This window comes from Phoca vitulina, unplaced genomic scaffold (genome assembly GCF_004348235.1).
Source record: "Phoca vitulina isolate PV1807 unplaced genomic scaffold, GSC_HSeal_1.0 scaffold18, whole genome shotgun sequence".
NCBI classification, from domain to species: Eukaryota; Metazoa; Chordata; class Mammalia; order Carnivora; family Phocidae; genus Phoca; species Phoca vitulina.
The window spans coordinates 26,767,883-26,787,541 of record NW_022589721.1 but is presented as its reverse complement, the minus strand read 5'-3'; the positions used below and the strand labels follow the sequence as shown (position 1 = coordinate 26,787,541).

At 54.2% G+C, this 19,659-nt stretch overlaps 1 protein-coding gene across 5 annotated transcripts in view; it reads left to right on the top strand.

The window, feature by feature from the left end:
* ST3GAL1 (ST3 beta-galactoside alpha-2,3-sialyltransferase 1) overlaps positions 1 to 7,091 on the top strand; it is a 93,047-nt gene extending 85,956 nt beyond the window's left edge. For all 5 annotated transcript variants that reach the window (XM_032415704.1, XM_032415707.1, XM_032415705.1 and 2 more), the window contains 2 exons: positions 758 to 877; positions 2,706 to 7,091. In XM_032415704.1, the coding sequence (XP_032271595.1) occupies positions 758 to 877; positions 2,706 to 2,879 (294 nt within the window). In that variant the 3' untranslated portion in view covers positions 2,880 to 7,091. The remainder of the gene's footprint in view (positions 1 to 757; positions 878 to 2,705) is intronic.
* Positions 7,092 to 19,659: the final 12,568 nt, after the last annotated feature.

The following is a 19,659-nucleotide window of genomic DNA, read 5'->3' as shown; positions in this document are numbered from 1 at the left end:
CTGCCCTTCGCACTGGGGTGCAGCGCCCAGGGGAGAAGCCACATGGGAATCCCTGGAGGGCTGAGTGGGTAGAGGGGAGAGCCTCCCGGCCAGTGGCTCAAGGCCAGGCGGAGAGATGAATGGTTCAGCAGAGACCTCATGGTCCTCTGCTCCAGTCTATTCCTGGGGGCTGGCGTTGGGCCTCCTGGACCTGCATGCATACCCTCTACTGCCTGAGAAGCCCCTTCGCTGTCCTCAAGGCGGGGGGAGGGGGCAGTCAAGGGCGGGTCTGCTACCAGACAGCCTGGCTGTGTGACGCTGGGCACCTCGCTTAGCCTCTCTGAGCTCAGTTTCCTCATCTGTAACACGAGGAGGGGGACGGCTAGCACGTAGCCCACCGAGCGGGTGTCCCCATGCCTGTGTTTCCTGCAGTGTCACAGGGATGTCCCCAGCCCCAACTCATACTGTTCCCTGGAACCTCCCTGGCCTGACAGGAATGCGACTCGGATGTCTCCTTCTCCCGAGGCTTCTCCCCTCCGGTTTTACTGTCTGTCTGCTTAAGTTCTCTCCACGTTCCTATAATGGTTGTGGTTCAGCATCCTCTCGCCCCGTGGTTAGGCTGCTGCCCGTCCTTCCCACTAAACGTCAGGCCCACGAGGGCGGGGGCGCTGGTCCTGTGCACTGCTCCGTCCCCCGAGGCCACGACAGTGGGGGGCACCCCGCAGGTGCTCGGGGCCCTTGGCAGCGGCTCACGAAGGGCTGGGTCCTCCTCCCGCAGATCCTGATCTACCACCCGGCCTTCATCAAGTACGTCTTCGACAGCTGGCTGCAGGGCCACGGGCGGTACCCGTCCACAGGCATCCTTTCCATCATCTTCTCGCTACACATCTGCGATGAGGTACGCCAGCCTCGTCCCCGTGCCCACCGGGCCGCCGCGAGGGCTCCTCCTGCCACGTCTCCCAGAGCGTAGTGTGAGCGTCTGCCGACGCATCGGGCGGACCTCCTCCGCCCCCGCCCCGGGGCCCCGACATAGGTCTTGCTGCGGAAGCTCCGAGTGCTGGTCTCTGTGCTGTTGCTTGTAGTGTGTCTCTGTGCTACTCTCAGGGTGGGCGGCAAGGAGTAGTGATGTTCTCCGGAGCAAGAGTCCCCGCTCCCTCCGTGCGGGCCCCCAGGCAGAGTCAGAACCAGTGGGTGGAAGCTCAGGAGGGGCGGGGTGGGGGGCAGAATCACGGAGCAGATCGTAATAGGGGCAGCTGTGGTTTCAATCTCGGCCCCTCCTTAGAATTGTCCCCGGAGCTAAATCCCAGCGCCCAGACCACGCCCAGGCCCACGTTCACCAGAAAGTGGGAACCAGGCACCCGGGGGTCCCGGTATTCCCCGAGGTGGAGAACCAGTGATCTTGCCAAGCGTCTTCGTGTTCCCCTTTGTGGACTTGCCTGACCGTCCTCCAGGCCGTGCCCGCGTCTCCATCAGTGATGTGGGGGGCTCGCTGCAGCCCCGGGCAGAGAAGCAGCAGGGGCCACGGCACCCCCACACTTCCTCCCCGGCCCCACGTCAGGCAGAGCCATTGAATGTGCCTTTGGGTCACACGCAGCTGCCCCCCCACCGCCAGCCCGCCTGGCTCCTGGGTGAAATCCCAGGGAGGGTTGTTCTGTCACCATCCCCCGGCCCCCACCCCGCAGGGCCACCGAGAACCTGGTGTCTCTGCCAGAAGCCGCATCCCCCTCTTATCTCCCCTGGCTCCCTCAGAAATGCTACTCTCGTCTCTTCACCCCTGTTGGGGGGCTGTGGTCCTGCTGGCATTCCGGACAAAGCTGCACTTGCCACAGAGCTGTCTCCAGCCCCCACCCCCAAATCTGCCCTCCACGCTGCAGCCCAGAGAGCAGCTCCTCTCCCTGGGGGGCCCTCGAATATTCCTTCCTGGACATCTTTAGCTCACCTCCCGAGACCCAATTCAAATGGCACCTGCTCTCCTAGATCCCTTGAGTCCTTGGCCCTGCCTTCCTCTGTGTGCGGGAGCCCTGAGGTTAGCCCCCGTCCCTCACTGGTGCTCATGGTCATTCACGGGCTCCGAGGTCTGACAGCTGACTCCTGTGTCCCTAATTTCTCCGGTACCCACGCAGGTGGCCCCGATGAAGGTCTGCCTGAACTCTGATGTATTTAGCGCAGTGCTCAGCACAGAATAAGGGCTCAGTAAATGCTTGTCATGTGTCGGAAAGCCCTCCCAGCCCGGCCACTGGCCAGTGAGAGCCCCTGGACCACGTGGAAATTAGCGTCAGGGGAAAAAAAAGATCAGCTCCTCCCACCTGCCTCAATGTGGTAGTTCCTTTTGGCCCCATTTTCCAGATGAGGGAAGTGAGGCTCAGAGCAGGGGTTTGGCAGTCCCAGGCTCTACCAGCAGGTGGCAGAGCTGGGAGCCCTGCTCTCAACCCCGCTCTCCTCCCCCCTCCACAGGCCTTGGAGAGGAGGTTCTCCTGCCCCACCTCCCTCAGGGCCTCCCATTGTGCCTTCTGGCATTCAACTTGACTTTCACATAACTTGCTTTTGCTGCACGAAGCCCCTGGGAGGTCCAGTAAGGAACTAGAAGGGTTCATAGGGAGAAAGGCTTATATGAATCTTCAGACATGGTGTTTGCAGATTCGAGGATTAACCTGCAGGTGCCCCCTTCTTAGAGGTTCTACCTGTGGCCCCGCCCTCTGGATCTGACCTGTGCTTTGTCCCCGCAGGTGGACTTGTATGGCTTCGGGGCAGACAGTAAGGGGAACTGGCATCACTATTGGGAGAACAACCCATCGGCGGGGGCTTTTCGCAAGACCGGGGTGCACGATGGAGACTTTGAGTCCAACGTGACGGCCACCTTGGCATCCATCAATAAAATCCGGATATTTAAGGGGAGATGACGCTGCCAAAGAGCCCCAGAGCCCGCCTCTCCGTGGCCAGCCCCAGCCTCTCGCTGGAGCCGTTCTGACCCGGGAACTTTGAGGGCCGGTCTCGGGGGTGTGTTCAGGTGCCCCTCGCGGCCTCTTGCACCCCAGCATTTGGCAGCATCTACTCAGCAGGGCCCCCAAGCCCTGCCGGCTCTGCAGAGCGAGTGTCAGAACTGGCCTTGGATGGGGAGACCCCCCTCAGTGCTGTCCTGCAGCTGGGGGAAGGTGGGGAGATGCGGGGGAGATCCAGTCTCCAAACGCTAGAGTCATTTTGGCTTCTGGGGAGGGGGCAGATACTGAAGACTCTGTGTTCCCAAGTGAAGGACAGTTTCTCAGGGAGGATGGGCAGAGACCTTCCTTTTCCCCGGGGGTCTGGGGCTGCTGACTCCCAGACTCTGACTCTTGCTGGGATCTTTCTGAGTGAGGAGGAATTCAGGACAGAGCCTCTTTGGACCACGTGGACACCGGGGCGAGATGGCACCTATCTTTGCACGCTGCCTGGCCCCCCCCCCCCTTTGGGTGACAACCCCCCCCCCCCCCCCCGCCCCGCTGTCTTCCCAAAGCTCATTTCTGGTGGCCAGGAGAGGCTCCCCAGCCCGAAGGTCTTCATAGACACTTGGCAAAGAATTTTGGACTCCAGCGGATGTCTTCTTCCCAAGCTGATGTCTCCTTGAGTCATCGATCTTGGTGGCGATCATTACGGCTGAGAGCAGATCTGACTACTTCCATGTGCCTTTGTGTTTGGGGGAGAAATGTGTGCATTGGCTGAAATAAGGCAAAAGCCTTGACTCGGGAATGGGGGGGACCCCCGGCATCGTACCCCCTTGCTCTAGAGCTGGGGACATCTTTTCTAGTTTCCTGAGACAGTGCCTGAGCTGGGACAAAGCTAGGATGATGCTCAACGCTGTCCAGAGGCGCATCAGCCGGGGAACGTCACTCATGTTCACAGGCTATTGGATTTGGTGCCCATGACCTTCCAAGGCCACACCCAGAACCTCCACCAGCCAGCACTTTCTCCAGGAGCCCACGCTCAGGGCCAAGTCCCTACTGGCCACCGGCACAGCGTCCTGGGGGCTGCAGGGCCATCCCAGGAACATGACCTTCAGAGCGGGAGAAGACATACCTCATCCTCTCTCTCCCAGGCTGCTCTGATTCATCCTCATCAGCCTACCTGATTATTTATTGATTGATTGATTGATTTTTTTTCTTTTTTTTTTGGTAATTCAACTGACATTGCGTGCACTTTGTGGCTCTGTGGCTGGTCCTGAGTTTTATTTAAGCTTGCTCTTTCTTCACCTGGCGGCCGGGGTGTGGGGAGCTTAAATCAAGCTCAGACGTGGGGTGGGGGGCATCTAGGGCTTGGGGGCTCGCCGCTGGGTGGATCCCGGGGTTTCAGGTTGGTAGGTTCGTGGAGTGCTCTGTACCTCCTTCCCTTCAGCTCCACCTTCTTTCTCCGTCATTGTGGACTGGGTTCAGTCTCAGGCTACGAATCTCCAGAACGCAGCGGGACTGCCTTGGGGCCAGGTGGGGAGTGGGGTCACACACGCAGGAGGACAGTGATGGTTGGCTCCAGTTACTGACATTGAATCGGAGAAACCACTTTTCCTGTCCAGAGCATTTCCTAACAGGCCACTGCTACTTTGAGGACATGTGACAGTGTCCTGGTGGAGTGGGAAGCAGGCCAGTGTCGGGAGCCACGGGTCCTGTCCTCTCAGCTCCTTGCCGCACTGTGGCAAGCTGTGCTCTCGGCTTCAGCCTCTCCCTCTACAAACAGGGAGGGAGGCATCTGGGGAGCTCGGGGCCACAGGCGGTTTCGTGCGGTTCACAGGCGGCCCCAGGAATAGCATGCCACGCTTGTGTTTTTTTCCCCAAGCCTGTGCGTAGGAGCATTTTCCTGAGAAGTTCTTCCGTAGCTCTTACTAGATTCTCAGAGATGTAGAATCCAGACAGTGGTTTACAAAAAACAAAGTAACAACAAGCCAACAAACAAAAACCTGTTCCAGCTTTAAAAACCTCCAAAACGAAAGACTCCCTTGACCGATAAAGGCTCATACATCACTATGAGGTCATTGTTCTGCTCGTAAATCCCCAAAGAGCAGGCATCTGTTGGTTGGCTGATTCATCCCTTGAGAAAAGTGCCCACTGAGACAGGGAGCAGAGAGGACACCCGAGCTCCTCCCCGAGTCCTGGGAGCTGAGTCCCTTCAGAGATGGCACGTTCAGAGCGCGCCATCTGCATGTGGGCTTGGTGGAGTCAGAACAGGTCCCCAGAGTGAGCAGACTGTGTACCGGCTGCCTGGTCCTGGCCGTCCGTCCCTCCCTCCCTCCCGCTAGGCCGTTCAAGCTGTTGAGAGGCCTTCCCGCCTGCCTTCCCATTTCACAGAGGAGGAAAGCAAGGCCCAGAGAAGGAATGTGACTTGCAAAAGTGAGTCAGTTGTGACAGAGAGGGCAAGTCGAACATTTTGAGCAAAAAGAGAACACCACTGGCTCTATGTTTAAGGCATCCTGGGTGGCCTTTCCCAGCTGGGTTCCATCCAGCATCTTCAATAACTGTGACCTGGTAGAGGTTTCTGGCAGCTCTGCCTTTCCCCACCGGGCTCCTCCTCAGGCTGCTGGTGGTGGCCCTGGGGAGCTCTGGTGTCTGCCTCTTCCTGCCATCCCTCCCGTGGGGGAGACAACCTGGCTCTTCCCACCACCCCAGCAGACATCTCTGTGTTCACTGGCTTAGCCAGGGGGTCTTAACCAAAGAGCGCCAATCCCCATGGGGGACAACTGAATGCACGATGGGCTTAAGCCAGTTGGCGTCCATACGTGGGGCGAGGGTAGCTGAGAATCAGACAGGAGTATTTCCCACAGAGCGTTTGCGTGCTGTGGGCAGGATAACGAGACCCCCGCCCCCCCACCCCCAGAGGAGGCTCTCGAGTGTCCACCCCATTGTTGGGCTCCCAGCCCAGGGCTCTGCCTGCTCCCTGGAGACCAGTCCTAGGCCCCGGGCAGAGAGCAGTCAGTCCCTGCCTGCAGTCAGTGCTGAGCCTGAAGCCAGAAAGACGGGGCTGAGGAGGAAGGGAGAGCTCAGCGTCCTCCCCAACCCCCATGGAGCCAGGAGACCGATTTTTCTCGAGCTGGAGTTACCTCTGCAAATCAGCACCTGGTTCCACATGCCCTCCCCCACCCCGAGCCCCTGCCCTCACCCACCTGATAGGGCAGAGAGTGGGGTGGGTTCGTAGCTTCTGGCTTCCAGAACCATCGGGCAGGAAAGGAAGTTCTTAAAGTGATGCTTTTAAGGGTATGTGCTTAATGGGAGGAGCCAGATTCAAGAAAATAGGACTGAAAATGGGAAAGCCAGACAAGAAGGTGGGGAGGGCGATTCTTGCAAGTTCTGGGGGCCAGAAGGACTGGGCCTCTGGGTCCAGGGTGGAGTGGAATCACAGAGAATATTTAGAACCGTAATGTTTGCTTTAACAGTTCTCTTCAAGGCAGCCTGAACACAAAGAAAAATGGAAAACAGAAAAGAACTCACTGTCCCTCGTGTGGGCATGACCAAAAACGCTTTCTCCAGGGGAGCGCAAGCCCAAAGGTGGCTGGCCGCGGGCCACGTGCCATCGGGGACCAGCCGCTGCTTCGCCCCTCCGGAGAGCTCGGGGTCATCATCGTGTCCATCGTGGACATCTGGTTGGAAGCAAACGTGCCCACAGGCCACTGGCTGGTCATCCTCCCCTGCGGTCCGGGCTGACGGGTTTCGAGAAAGAGAGATAGAGAGTCCCCTTTCGTCCGGCCCTTGCATTGAACGTGTTGAACTTGACCCCACTGCCCGGCTGCTCGCCAAGGACAGGACTGCCGTGTGTGCCCAGCTGCGGTCGGCCCCGAGCCAGTCGCCAGGCTTACCCCGGGCCCGTGACGGGAGGGGCCGTCCCACAGGTGCTGGCACTTCACCGGATGCACGTCAAAGCCAAAGTTTCTCGAGCACTTTTTGTTCTTTGCAATCATGTTTGGTTCGTTGTTGGTATTTTAAAATTTGCTTTCTTTCCCCTCTTGCCTCGCTCCCATGTTTGTGTGGTAGCGGAGCGCTACTCTGGATGCATTTTGAATGAAGTTAGCAGGAGTCTGCCTTCCCCAGCCTCGGCTCTGTTTTATTTATTGTGGAATATTTCCAGTGATCCAAATCAAAGTGAATTAAAACAAAGCTATTTTATCGTTCGGGGGTGGTTGTCATCTTTCTGTGAGGGCCGTGCTTTCCTGCTGCCCCTCACAGCTTCCAGTCGGGTTTTTCTCAGTCCTAAAGAAGCCCCAAAGGCTCACCTGCTGGGGGGCTCCTCGGTTAGTGTCCCCCCCGACCAAGTGCCCAGAGGTTCAGAGCGGGAGCCTCTCAAATGCCACGGTGCCTCTCGCTATTGTGTGACTATGATGAGTCCCCTAACCTCTCTGAATCTCGACTGCCCGCTCTGCCAAATGGGACATGACGGTACTGGCTGTCAGAGGGGGTGGGAGATCAAGAATAAAAGCAACTCGGGGTACCTGGGTGGCTGAGTCGGTTAAGTGTCTGCCTTTGGCTCAGGTTATGATCCTGGGGTCCTGGGATCGAGCCCCGAGTCTGGCTCTCTGCTCAGCGGGGAGTCTGCTTCTCCCTCTCCCTCTGCCTCCCCACTCCCCCCCACCAGCTCATATTCACTCTATCTCAGATAAATAAATAAAATCTTAAAAAAAAAAAGAATAAAAGCAACTCAGGAGGCCTGCCCGAGGAGATCTGCCCCAGCTGCTCTAAGCATTTGCTGAGTGAAACAGCCTTGGCCAGGGCCTCATGTGGGCTGAGTTAAGGTTCATCTTTTCCCCAATAAATGGGTACATCTGTGGATGGATCCAAGTTTGATCCAAAGTTGGCACAAATCTCTTGTGAACAGATCCAGAAATCCAGGATTGGGGTTCTGTAATGTAAAATTGGTGTAAATCATAATACCTTCCGATGGGTGTGGCAGATGACCCTTTGCATGACGCCTCCCTAGACATGATCTTGAATTCTCACAGCAGCCCTGTGGGGCTGGCCTGGTTTCCATGTGTGCAAATGGGTGCAGAATTAAAGCCAGCTGAGGGCAGAGGTGGGGTTCAAGGCAAGCCTTCCCTCTGCAGATCCAGGGCTCCCTGTCACTCTGCCGCCTCCCAAGAGGAGTCTCCCAGGTTCATCTGGGAAGTGGGTCTGCGGTGACCCTCTGGAAGGCAGTCCTCAGAGCAGAGGGCCCCCTTCCCTTCTTTCTTGGACCTCTTCCCCGGCTCCTACCCCCATTGCTGGGGGCTTTGGGGTTACTTCTGATTGCTTTCCAAGTGGTTGCTTCAACTCTTAGCATTCCTTTTCCTTTTTTCCCCCCGCATCACTTCGTTATCCTTACCCTATCAGCTCCCTGCTCTCAGGTATTGTTAACACAGGCCCCCATCCCCCTCCATTAGAGACCCAGTTTCCCCCAAGTTCTCTCCTGGGAGAGCTCCCATTACAGCTGGAATGTGGGAAAGCTGCCACCAGGTGGCGACACATGCAGGCAGAACCCATCAGGAATGCTCACTCAGCCAGGTGGGGGTTTGTCCACCTGGTCCCAGGCAGGAAGGAGCCTGGGAAGGAAAAGGAATTAGCCAGGGCCCTCCACAGAGAGACCCGAGGACCTAAAGATATTTCTTTAGGACCCTCTGGCACCTGCGCAGGTAGAGGAGCCAAGAACCAGAGCCCCCTTTGCTGTGCACCCTCCGTGCCTCCCACAAATGCAGGTCCTCCAGGATTTGGTGGTGGGAACCCTAGGAAGGTCCTCCCCGGCGCACCCCTCAGGCTGCTCCAAACACACACCTGACTGTTCAGCAAAGAGCTAATGGAATCAAAAAGAAGTTCCTGGGAAGAGATGTTCTAATTGCTTCTTGTTTTAAAACATGAGGGTTTTTAAATATACGCGTGGATTGAGAGTGTATGAACCCCACGGGCTTGTTCTCCAGATTCAACCATCATGCATGTTTTCCACTTGTGCTACTTCTTTTTTGTTTTTCCTTTCCTTCCTCTATCATCATTATTGTTCCCGCAGTATTTCGATGTCTGCCTCAAAGGTCACTTTGTCCGCGTCTGTGAGTGAGTGCCACAAAGCGTGCCTGTCCTGGGAGACTACAGTGTCACCCAGCAAGGGGGAGGGTGTCCCAGGACCTCCCCAGCTGTCCCCAGGCATGCCTTAGGCAGTTGGTTTATTGACACCAGGATTCACTACAGGTCATGTCACAAAAGAATACATTCTATATATTCAGAGACCCATCCCCTCCTAAGTGAAGAAGTCTTGTGAGGTCTAGGACACCTGTGCCCTAGGGCCTGGCGAGGAAATGCCCCCGACTGATTCAAGGGTCCCTCTGCACCTGCTGGGGAAGGACCCGCCTCTGTTTCTGCTTCTCCTTCGTTCACTGACTCAACACCTACCAAGTAGAGGCACCTGTGGGGCTCAGGTCCTGACACAATAACCATCTGTAGGATGATGCTGAGGTATTCATGTGCCCCTCTCGCTCCGTCCCCTCTAATGCCCACCCTGGACCTGCCCACGCCCTGGAGCCCCGTAGAACAAGGTGAAGCCTTCTTGGTCTTCTTCAGCTGAAACACTGGGTCCTCACAGGATAGGTGAATCCCAGGTAACCTGCTTCTCAGAAATGCTGGCTACACCTAACACTCTGCGAGCACACGGAATGATTCAGAGACGGGCTGTATTCAACTCCAACCCACTGCTATGGACTGAATCGTGTCCCCTAGATTCATATGTTGAAGCCCTAACCCAAATTCATATGTTGATCCTACTTGGACAGGAGCCTTTGGGAGGTGATCAGGTTTAGAGCAGGTCATGAGGGTAGGACCCAGGATGAGATTAGTGCCCTTGTAAGAAGAGACAAAAGAAACTGCCCCCCTCCACTCCCACCACCTCCTCTACCACCATGTGAACGCAGCAACGAGGAGCTCAGGAAACCATCGCCATATTGGCTCCCATCTCTGGGGCTCCAAGGGGCTCACTCCAGGCTGGCCTGCCTGCTGCAGATGGGAGGCCACATCCAGGGATAGAAAAGTCAGCTCAACTCGATGAGATAAGCAAGAGCAAACTGGATCTTTTGCCGCAATTCTAAGCCGTGTTCTCCAATTCAGCCGGACCCAAAGTACAAGTAGCAATAGGCTCCTGAATCAATCTCTCTGTTAGCGCAGAGCTCATTGCAAGAAGGCGGGATTGTGGCCCTATGACCCCTGCCCCTTGGACACAGAGACTTGGACCTTGCCAGGTTATAGACCATGGAGGCTGTGGGTCTGGATGAGAAACTGCAAGAGGTGAGTAGGGACAGTCTCAGGAGGAGGAACAGGACAAGGAGACTAGAAGGAGTGAATAGAGAGGCCACAGGTCCCTGGGGCTCTGTGGTGCCCCAAGGCCAGGGCCAAGAGGACTTTAGGGAGAAATGAGGCATGAGGTGTCTGAGTGGCCTTCAGGATGGAATTGTTCCAGGTGATGGTGAGCCAGAAGGTGGAGGGAGGAAGTGGAGGGAGTGTAGATGTCCAGGGCCCAGAAGGGCAGGTTCTATACATGAGCTCCCCAGGGACACTAAAGTCACCGGAATAAAGGCACAAATTGGGTAGAAACACACTTAACGAATTTGCAAAGTCCACCAGGAATGAGGGAGAGTGGGCAGCAAGATGGCGGGTACCAGGGCACGAAGGGACAATGGTGTAACCAGATGGCAGGTGCAGCAAGAGAAAGGTTTGGGGAGAATGGGGGGGTATAAAGTCCAGAACCATAAGTGTGGGCCCCTAGGGACGTGGTCCTCATTCCAGCAGCTGCTGCTGGGAGCCAGAGGAAAGCAGCCAGGGGCTGGGACGGCAGCAGGGGCCTCAGGACCCCCAGGCATGCCTCCAAGGTCCAGGCAGCGAGCCTCCCTCTTGGCAAGGCCGGGGAGCTCCCTCCGTGTGCCTGGTACACTTCCTGGAGCACAGAAGACCAGAGCCAGGGGCTGTGATTGCTATCAACTGAGAACATCTTTTCTCAAGCCTTCCAGAAGCTTACCGATTGTGTAAACTACACTACAGAAAGCTGAATGCCCTGAGGGTGTCTGCGGATCTGCCTATGTCCAGCCTCGCCTTCCTGTAGCTGCTCATGACTTCTGAGAACTCCTCCCCCTCCATGTTTTATAACCTCTGGACTGGCTTTCCTGAACCTTTATCCAAAACAGGGAGCTCTGGTTGGTGTAGATGTGTAGATTCCTGAAGCTTTCTTCCCCCTGAAGGCCCCCCATGAAGAGGGCTTGGTTGGATCACGGGCCCCCACACGCCCCAGGAGTCCAAGACCTAGATCCAGACATGGGGCTTCTCGGCAAAAGTGGGAATGATTCCTGATCTATCTGCCTCATGCGATAGTGGGGAGAACTAATACACTTTATGTTTACATACATTTCATTTGATGAATACCCACCAAGGGACCCTGGGGGCTGGGGCTGGGGCTGGACAAGACAAGGTCTCTGCCATCAGGAGACCACAGTCCAAAGGGGGGGATAGGCAGGTAGCCAGACAGCGGCAACAACAGGAAAAGTGGGAGATTGTTAATGACCATGGTTCCCTTTCGCAGTGGGTCCACATGGGCCAAATGCTTTGCCTACATTAATCTCATTTAATCCTGCATCAATCCTGCCAAGACGCACAATCCCCCACTAGAGGAGAATTTAATGAGGAGGCTGAACCCCTAGGAGGTGGAGTAACGTACCAGCAAGGAAGGGGTGTACCCAAGACTTCAAAAGCAAGGTCCTGAGTTCCTGAGTCCTGGCTGAGAATGAGAAACCTCCGTTTCCCACAAGAGCAGGGGGCCAGGGGACTGTCAGCTTTGCTCCAGACTGAAGCACTTTGGAGACGAGCCCCCGCGGGCTGGTTGCAGGTGGTAGAACAGGTCCTGCCCTGGGAAAGCCCAAGCTGCCAAAAAGGTTCCTGTTGTGACCTTGGCCGAGAGCGCTGACCGGGCCACCCAGCGATGGCAACCACCAGAGGGCGTAATGGATTCCACCGCCCCCCCACCGCCCCCCGCAAACAGCTTCCCACTCAGCGTTTTGTAGGGCCCCAGAAAGCAGATGAAAACCACAGGAGAAAACACACACACCCATCAGAACTTTAAAAAAAAAAAACAAAAAAAAACAAAAAACTTGGCTTTAAGTATCAATTCCAAAACCCTCCAGATAAGGAGACGGATATCTCTGCACTCAGCCAAGAGAACTGGGTCAGGAGGAAGAGCATTGGCCCAGCTGGAACAGGTCAAAACCCCCAAGCGAGCGTGGAGTGGCTGAAAGTTTTCTGTGCGCTCACCACACACGACATTGTGGGCCTGTGGGCCGGACGGACAACCAGATCTTGGAATTTTGCTGGCTTCCCGCTGCGGCCCTTCTCCGTGACTCATTCGCTTTGTGAGCTGGGGGGAAATCCTGATTTCTGGGAACCTTCGTTTCTTAACCTGTAAAATGGGCATGTGTGTATTTGAGTGACGGAGTGCGTGCAAGGCAAACGGGGCAGTGTTACCGCTGTCTGAATCCTTTCTGTTTGCCAGGCATTTATCAGGCCTTTTCTCCTTGAAGTCTCCCCACAGCCGCATGAAAAAGATAGTGGTGCCATCTGCATGAGGCTCAGAGACTGGTGGATACTTGGATGGAGGCGTGACTCGCATCCCCTCTTTCTCCCTGGAGCCCACACGCGACGGGACCTGGAAATCCAGGATCGAGGGACGGCCATTGAGGTTAGCACACATTTAATCCACATAACAGAGGAGATGGGCTACATGCTTCCTTCGTGGCCCGGCCTGGCCAGGGGAGGGGCGGGCAGCGTCCGGGACATCCTGACCCTGGCCCCGTGCGACGGACCGAGCAGGCCGGGGCACGCCGGCGTGAGGACAGAGGCTGGCTGGGAGGGCTCCAGGGCGGTCAGATGAGAAGAGAGCCAGACTCTGCACATACCAACTGGCCCCGTGTGCGTTATACCTCGGTCTGGCCCCTGCCTGGGGGTTCAGGTGTCCTAGGACAGCCTGGGGTTAGGGACCATATTTATTCATCCACCCACATTTGTGGGGTATAGGGCACTGCGACAGCCGTGGGAGGACGTTCTTTACTTCCCTGATGTAACCATCTTGTTTTTCTGGTGGAGATGGTCAAACAAGCCATCAGAAAACAGTGTGACGTCAAACAATGAATCATGGAACACTATATCTAAAACTAATGATGTAATGAATGGGGATTAACATAACAATAAAAAATTAAAAAAAAAAAAAAAAGAAAACAGTGTGACGTGTGGCTACAGAGCTCAGAGTTCCCTGGAGCCCAGGGCCTGAGCCTGTCTAGGGAGATCAAGGGAGACTTCCTGGAGGAAGAGGCCACTCGGGTGAGATGTGAGGGGTGAGGATGGTGACTCAAGCAAGGAAGGGGTGGGAGGGGGTGCCAGGCAGAGGGAGGAGTGTGTGCAAAGGCCCGGAGGTGAGGAGTGTGTGGCACAATCACAAAGCCGAAGGTGCTCATGACACTGAGGAAGGGAGGCAGGATCCCATTCTCTTGGGAATCTGGGGGATATTGGGCTTTATCCTCAGGAAAATGCAGAGCACTGAAGGGTGCAGACCAGACTGAGTAGGGAAATCTAAAGTGCCGTCACCAAAAGAATGCTAGGTGTGGTGGTTGAAAGCATATTTACATAAAATGCATATTTTATAAGGTGCTTTACATTCTTGCTCTCCTTGAGCAACACCCAGCCGGCAACAGGTGAGCAAACTCGAGCTGACAAGTGAAATATCTGGCTGAGAACAACACCCCATGAGTCAGAGGCAGGCAGGGCAGGACTTGGGACTGCGGAGGCCGGCCTAAAGCCCCTCTGCACTCCCCAGCTCTGCACACAGTCCCACCGCTATCTCCCAGCTGGACAGTGAGCACCTCGTGACTGCAACCACCCTGCATTCCCACAGTGCAAGTGTGAGGAGCTAAGTGGTTTGAATGGAAGGGATCTATGATGGTAAGGCCCAGGTTTCCATTGCTGGGGCTCGCTCCTGGCCAAGACTCGGGCAGGGCTTTGCTGCACTCCCAGGCTCAAGGTCCTCAAATGGGTGGGAATCACGGATCACTTGGAGGACGACCAGCTCCATTATTCCATAAAGGAACAGTTTGCAATGTTCCTCTGTGAACCATCCAGGCATCCCAAAGGAGTTGAAAACTTCTGAAAGTTATGACTGGAATCTCTTACTGGAGAAGAAGGAGAAGGAGGAGGAGGGGGAGAAGGAGAAGAAGAAAGAGGGGGAGGGGAGAGGAGGGAGACGAATTGGGAGGGGAGGGGAAGGGGGAGGAGGAGGAGAAGGAGGAGAAGGAGCAAGAATAAACAGAAGGAGGAAAAAAGGGCTAGGGAAGGAGAAAGACAGATGAGGGAATGTTATAGCTACCAATACATAATAGTTTTCTTTTAAATTATTTCTAACTGGTACTAAAAATAAATTATTTTAAAAAACCTACAGAATGGAAGAAATTATTTCCAAATCATCTCCCCGATAATTTCCAGAATATATAAAGAACTACCACTCAACAACAAAAAGGTAAACAACCCAATTATCCAGTTTATAAAAACTGTCAAAGGATTTGAATAGATATTCCTCCAAAGAAGTTATACGAATGGACAATGCGCTCAGGAAAAGATGCTCAACATCGTTAGTCAGGACTTTGATTGCTTCGACTTCACGCCCACTGGGATGGCTGTAATCAAAAAGACAGAAAATGACAAATGTGGGCAAAGATGTGGAAGCACCGGAATGCTTGTCCCCTGCAAGTGGAAACGGACCTGCCACGCAGTAAAGCATGGTGGTTCCTCAGAAAGTTCCATGGAATTGCCATATGGCCCAGGTATCCTGCTCGTAGGTATATACCCAAAATAATTGAAAACAGGTATACAGACATATGGACGTGAATGTTCTTAGCCGCACTATTCACAAGGGCTGAAAGGTCCAGGCCACCTAGTTGTCTTTCAACAGAAGAGTGGATAGATCGCGATGTGTCCATACAATGGAATATTCTTCAGCCATAAGAAGGAATAAGGTACTGATAAATGTCATGATGTGGATGCACCTGATATTTAAACATCATATGAAGTGAACAAAGCCGGACACAAAAGGCCACATGTTATAGGATTCTATTTATGTGAAATAGCTGGAATTTGTGAATCCATAGAGACAGAAAGCTGAGTAGTGGTGGCCAGGGCTGGCGGGCACCGTGCGGCCACGGGCGGGCCATGGGAGTGACTGCTTCATGGGCCCAGGGTTAGATTCTGGGTTGATGCAAAGATTCTGGAACTATATAGAGATGGTGGTTGCAGAACAATAAAAGTACTAAATGCCACTGGGTAGTGCGTCTTAAAATGTTGATTGTTAAATGGATTTCACCTAAATTTTTAAAAAAAACTAAAAAAAAATTAAAATACTAATACATAAATTTTTTTCCCCTATATCTTCTCATTTGATAAGATGAGCCCTATGAGGTGGCAGAATACGTATTAATAATAATCCCTTTTTATGGATGTGGAAACCAAGGCTCAGGGTGAATAGACAACTTGCTCAAAGTCTCTGGGGTCTTAGCAGCAGTGGAAAGATCAGACTGTCCGGCTTTGGCAAGAATCTAGGGGCCGGTGTCTGTATCTCTGGGCCCATGGCCCGAAGTCAGGGAGGCATGAGACCCCTCTGGGCCCCGTTTTGGGGCAGCTGTCCAGCCCTGTGTCCGATGGTGGTGATTTGAACTCAGGGGTGCAGGTTACACATTCCCCGCAGTCCGGCTTTTGGGATACAAGAACCAAGAACAACGAAAGAGAAAAGCTGAACCCTTCCATTGTCTGCTGGCCTGTGGGGTTTCACTGGAGTTTTCTAAAGAAATTAGAGCGCGTAGAATTGTTCCAGAAATAGGGCTGTGATTGCATTGCACGTCCTGAAAATCAAGCTTCCTGTTACATAAACGTGGCTTCCCTTTACCAGCTGAACTTTCCTATTAAAGATGGCAAATGCGTGCACGGCCTCCCCGGCTCAGTGTTGTGAGGCTGTAGCCGTGTCCTGGTCTGCTGCACGTACGCGCGGCTGAGCGGGGGTGTCAGAAGCAGCAGGGCTGGGCAGACTGGTCACACTCTTCCCTGAGCCCGGGGCTCCCTGGAAAACGGATTCCCCCTCCTGCCCCTACCTCCAACCTTCGGCTCTGGCCACACATGGATTGCCTCCTCTCTTGCTGTTATGCTCGCTGGCTGGACTGGGATGGAGCAGCCCTCTGGACCACTGGAAAGCCATCTGCTGTCCTCTCAGCCTTGGCTGGAGGATGAATCACCCCCTCCCCCTTTGCATCCCTCATCCCAGGGCTCATCAGGCTTCCAGAGCCCCCAGGACAGCCGGCACGCTTATTCTACAGAATTATTCCTTCACCTTTCTGTCTACCTCATTCCATGGGGAGCTCTTAATCAGACACAGGTGAGCTCTTGTGTTCTCCGTGTCCAGCGCTGTGCCTGGCAGCGAGCAGGTGCTCGATCATGCGGGCTGAGTGGAAAAAGGCATCGTTTTAAAAAAAAAATACCAGATGGCTGGGCAGCAGGGTGAAGGGAGGTGTTGATGCAGAATGTGAAGGGCTGGGGCCTAGGTCAGAAGATCAGAGAGTCCTCCCTGCGTCATTCCCAACCCCCTGGAAAGCACTAGGACCTCCCTGTCCCTTCCCCGACCCCCATTTTCTCATCTATAAAAGAAGAAGTCTGGGTGACCTGATCCCCCAAGGCCTTTCCTGCTCCGATCCTCTACGAGACTTGCCCTAACCCTAACCCTAAAATGGTGTGCTTCCCTGTCCCTCTCACCTCCCTATCGCTCTGTACACAGAGACTTTAACTTTGTACCCTCAGAGCTTAGCACACTGTCCTGTGCGTAGCTGATTCTGGAATGTATGTAGTAACTTACTGGGTGCAAACGATGGGCCAGGCACTGTACCAGCGTCTCCCACGGGTGAATTCACTGACCTTCACATCAATGGGCAGGGCTCCTGCTGACCTGTTACACATAGAAGCAGTCTGGAGCAATGAGCCATCTGCATGACTGTCCTGTAGACATCACCATCATCCTCATGGAGATCATCATCATCATCATCAGCCCCCTTGTATAAATGAAGAATAACAGTCACAGAGAGATTCAATAACTTGCCCAAAGTTACAGGCTGGTCAACACCAGAGTCAGGATTGGAATCGGCCACCTGGTTACAGGGCTCAGGCTCTTAACGATTACATTCTGCTGTTTTCTCCCCCACGTGGCTGCCAACATGTACGTTTTGGGTGTTGGAAGGCAAGAGCAAGTGGATTTGATGCCTTTGGGAAGAGCGAGAATGAGAAGGCATTTCAGGCATTAGCCAAAGCATGTGGACGCGGATCAAGATGGCACCCCTTTCAGGACCCAACAGTCCGGATGAATTGATGTTGCCCCCTGTTCTCTGACTTCTGCCCTTCTCCCTACCTGCCCAGAGGGCTGAAGCACCTCCTGCTGCTGTAGGAAAGACCTGAGCCTGACACATACGTACTTCCTGTGTAGCATGTGGGCACATTTCTTAATCTCTCTGAGGCTTAACGTCCTCATGGGTAAAATGTAGAAAAGAATCGCGCCTTCCTCAGTTTGGTTAAGGATCGAATGACAAAATGCCTATGAATTGCTTAATATGGCGCCACAAACATTGTGAGGGCTCAAGAAATGGTTGAAGTCTGATATGTTTTTGATAAGCATGATGAAATGTATCGTGCAGACAAGGGACCCTTGTCTACTCTGTCCCCGAGGGCTGACCCTTGCAAACTACATTTCCCAGGCTCCTTGGCCCATGCTGTGGGCTGGGTTCAGCCATGGGAGGCCCTGAGGGATGGGGGGGGTGCAGGAGGAAGGGGGGAGCAAGGGCGTTTCTCCGTCTGCTTCAGGTAACATCTCTGCAGTGGCTCCATCCCTTCCCTGGTCGCAGCCCCAGGCTGGCAGAGCCCTGGCAGGGTGCCAGCTCCAGGGTCAGCCTCAGCCCCCGGACCCTGGTATCAGCCCCTCCTCCCTTGCCCCCCACCCCAGGAAGAGATGCTTTCTGTGTTGCTAAGCAAAGAACCCCATGGCGTGGTCAATAAAAATGCAGGATGTCCAGTTCAATTTTCTTTTCAGACAAACGACGTGTCCTTTTTTAAGAATAAGTATTCCCAAATATGCATGGGACATACTTACAGGAAAAAAAAATTCATTTTTATCTGAAATGCCAATTTAACTAGCCTTCCTGTCTTTTATCCAGCAACCCTCCATGGAAGTCTTCTCAAGTCTTCAAGACACCATTGTACCTGTTTCTCTGTATTAATTGTCTCTCTTAAACTTCCTGATAAGGGCTCTTTTGTTGCTGGATCCTGCTTCATATAAATGCCTGGGCAGGAATGAGCCAAATGCCTATTTCTGGAATCCAAAAGTTACTCCCTTACCCCAGCCTTTTATTCACCTTCCAGCTCCCCGGGAGTTCAAAAAAGAATACAGAATTTCAAAATAACATTAATCGAGCATATGTATGCGCCAAGCACTCAGACACTTGGCAGACATAAAACGCTTTGCTATCTTAATTGCTGGCATCAGAACACCTCTCAGAGAGAAGTTTTGTTTAGAAAAATACCTTAACAAGACACTTGGGGTGGAATCTGAGACCCTGAGGGCAGAGACAAACAACAAAAGAAACAGCTAACTTGCCAGGCTTAAGAAAACCAGGGGAACATTTTTTCTTTTTTTTTTTTGGCCTCTGAGACAGCAGGAAAGAGCCGTTCCAGTTTCTACGTTAATGGATAGCAAAGCACCCCCAAACCTGGGGGTGGAAACCCTCAATTTGATTATGCTCAGTAATTCAGTGAGTCGGGAATTGGGATGGAGCCCCGCAAGGGTGGCTTGGGTCTGATCCACGATGCCTGGACCTCAGCTGGGAAGACTCAGCAGAATGTCACAACATCAGGGAGCTGGAAACATCAAAAGGCATGTGCACGGGCCAGCTTGGTGGCCGAGGCAGCCTCAGCTGGGGCAGGCGACCAGAGCCTCGGGCATGGCTTCACTAGGTGGTCTGGGCTTCTGCAGGGGAGGGTGGCCTCGAGAGAGCCAGACTTGTCGCATGTCAGCCCAGGCTTCCAAGAGCCAAGGGTCCCCGCGGGAGAGGCAGAAGCCACCTTGCCTTTGTTGGCCTGGGCTCAGAAATGACTACTGCTCCCTCCTCGCTCTCCCTGGCGGATGCGGTCACAGGCTGCCCAGAGTCAGGAGGTGGGGACGGGAGGGTGGGAGGTCACAGAGCTCAGAGTGTGCACAATGGGAGGCAATGGGAGATATTGTCGCAACCGGGGAAAAAAGTACAGCATGCTGCAAGCAGAGAGAGAGAGAGAGAGGAGGAAGAGGAAACAGAAACCAGGGAACTCACAGGCCGTTGGAACATGTGGCTGAAATGGCAGTGGAAATGTCTGGATGGAGGTGGGGAGCGTGAGAAATTGAAACCGGGTTGTTGACTTCCTTTGGAAGCTGTGTGCATGGCGGCAGGGGAATGCGGTCCTCTGCCTTCCGCAGACCAAAGTCAAGTACCCAGGACCCACAAAGGCCTGGGCCGGCGTGTGCGTGCGCACCCGTGTGCATGGGGCTCCCCCGCATGGGCACACAGAAGGGGATGGGGTTCCACGTGCGGCCTGTCGTCATGTGGGTAAGACGGAATGAAGACACCTAAATGTA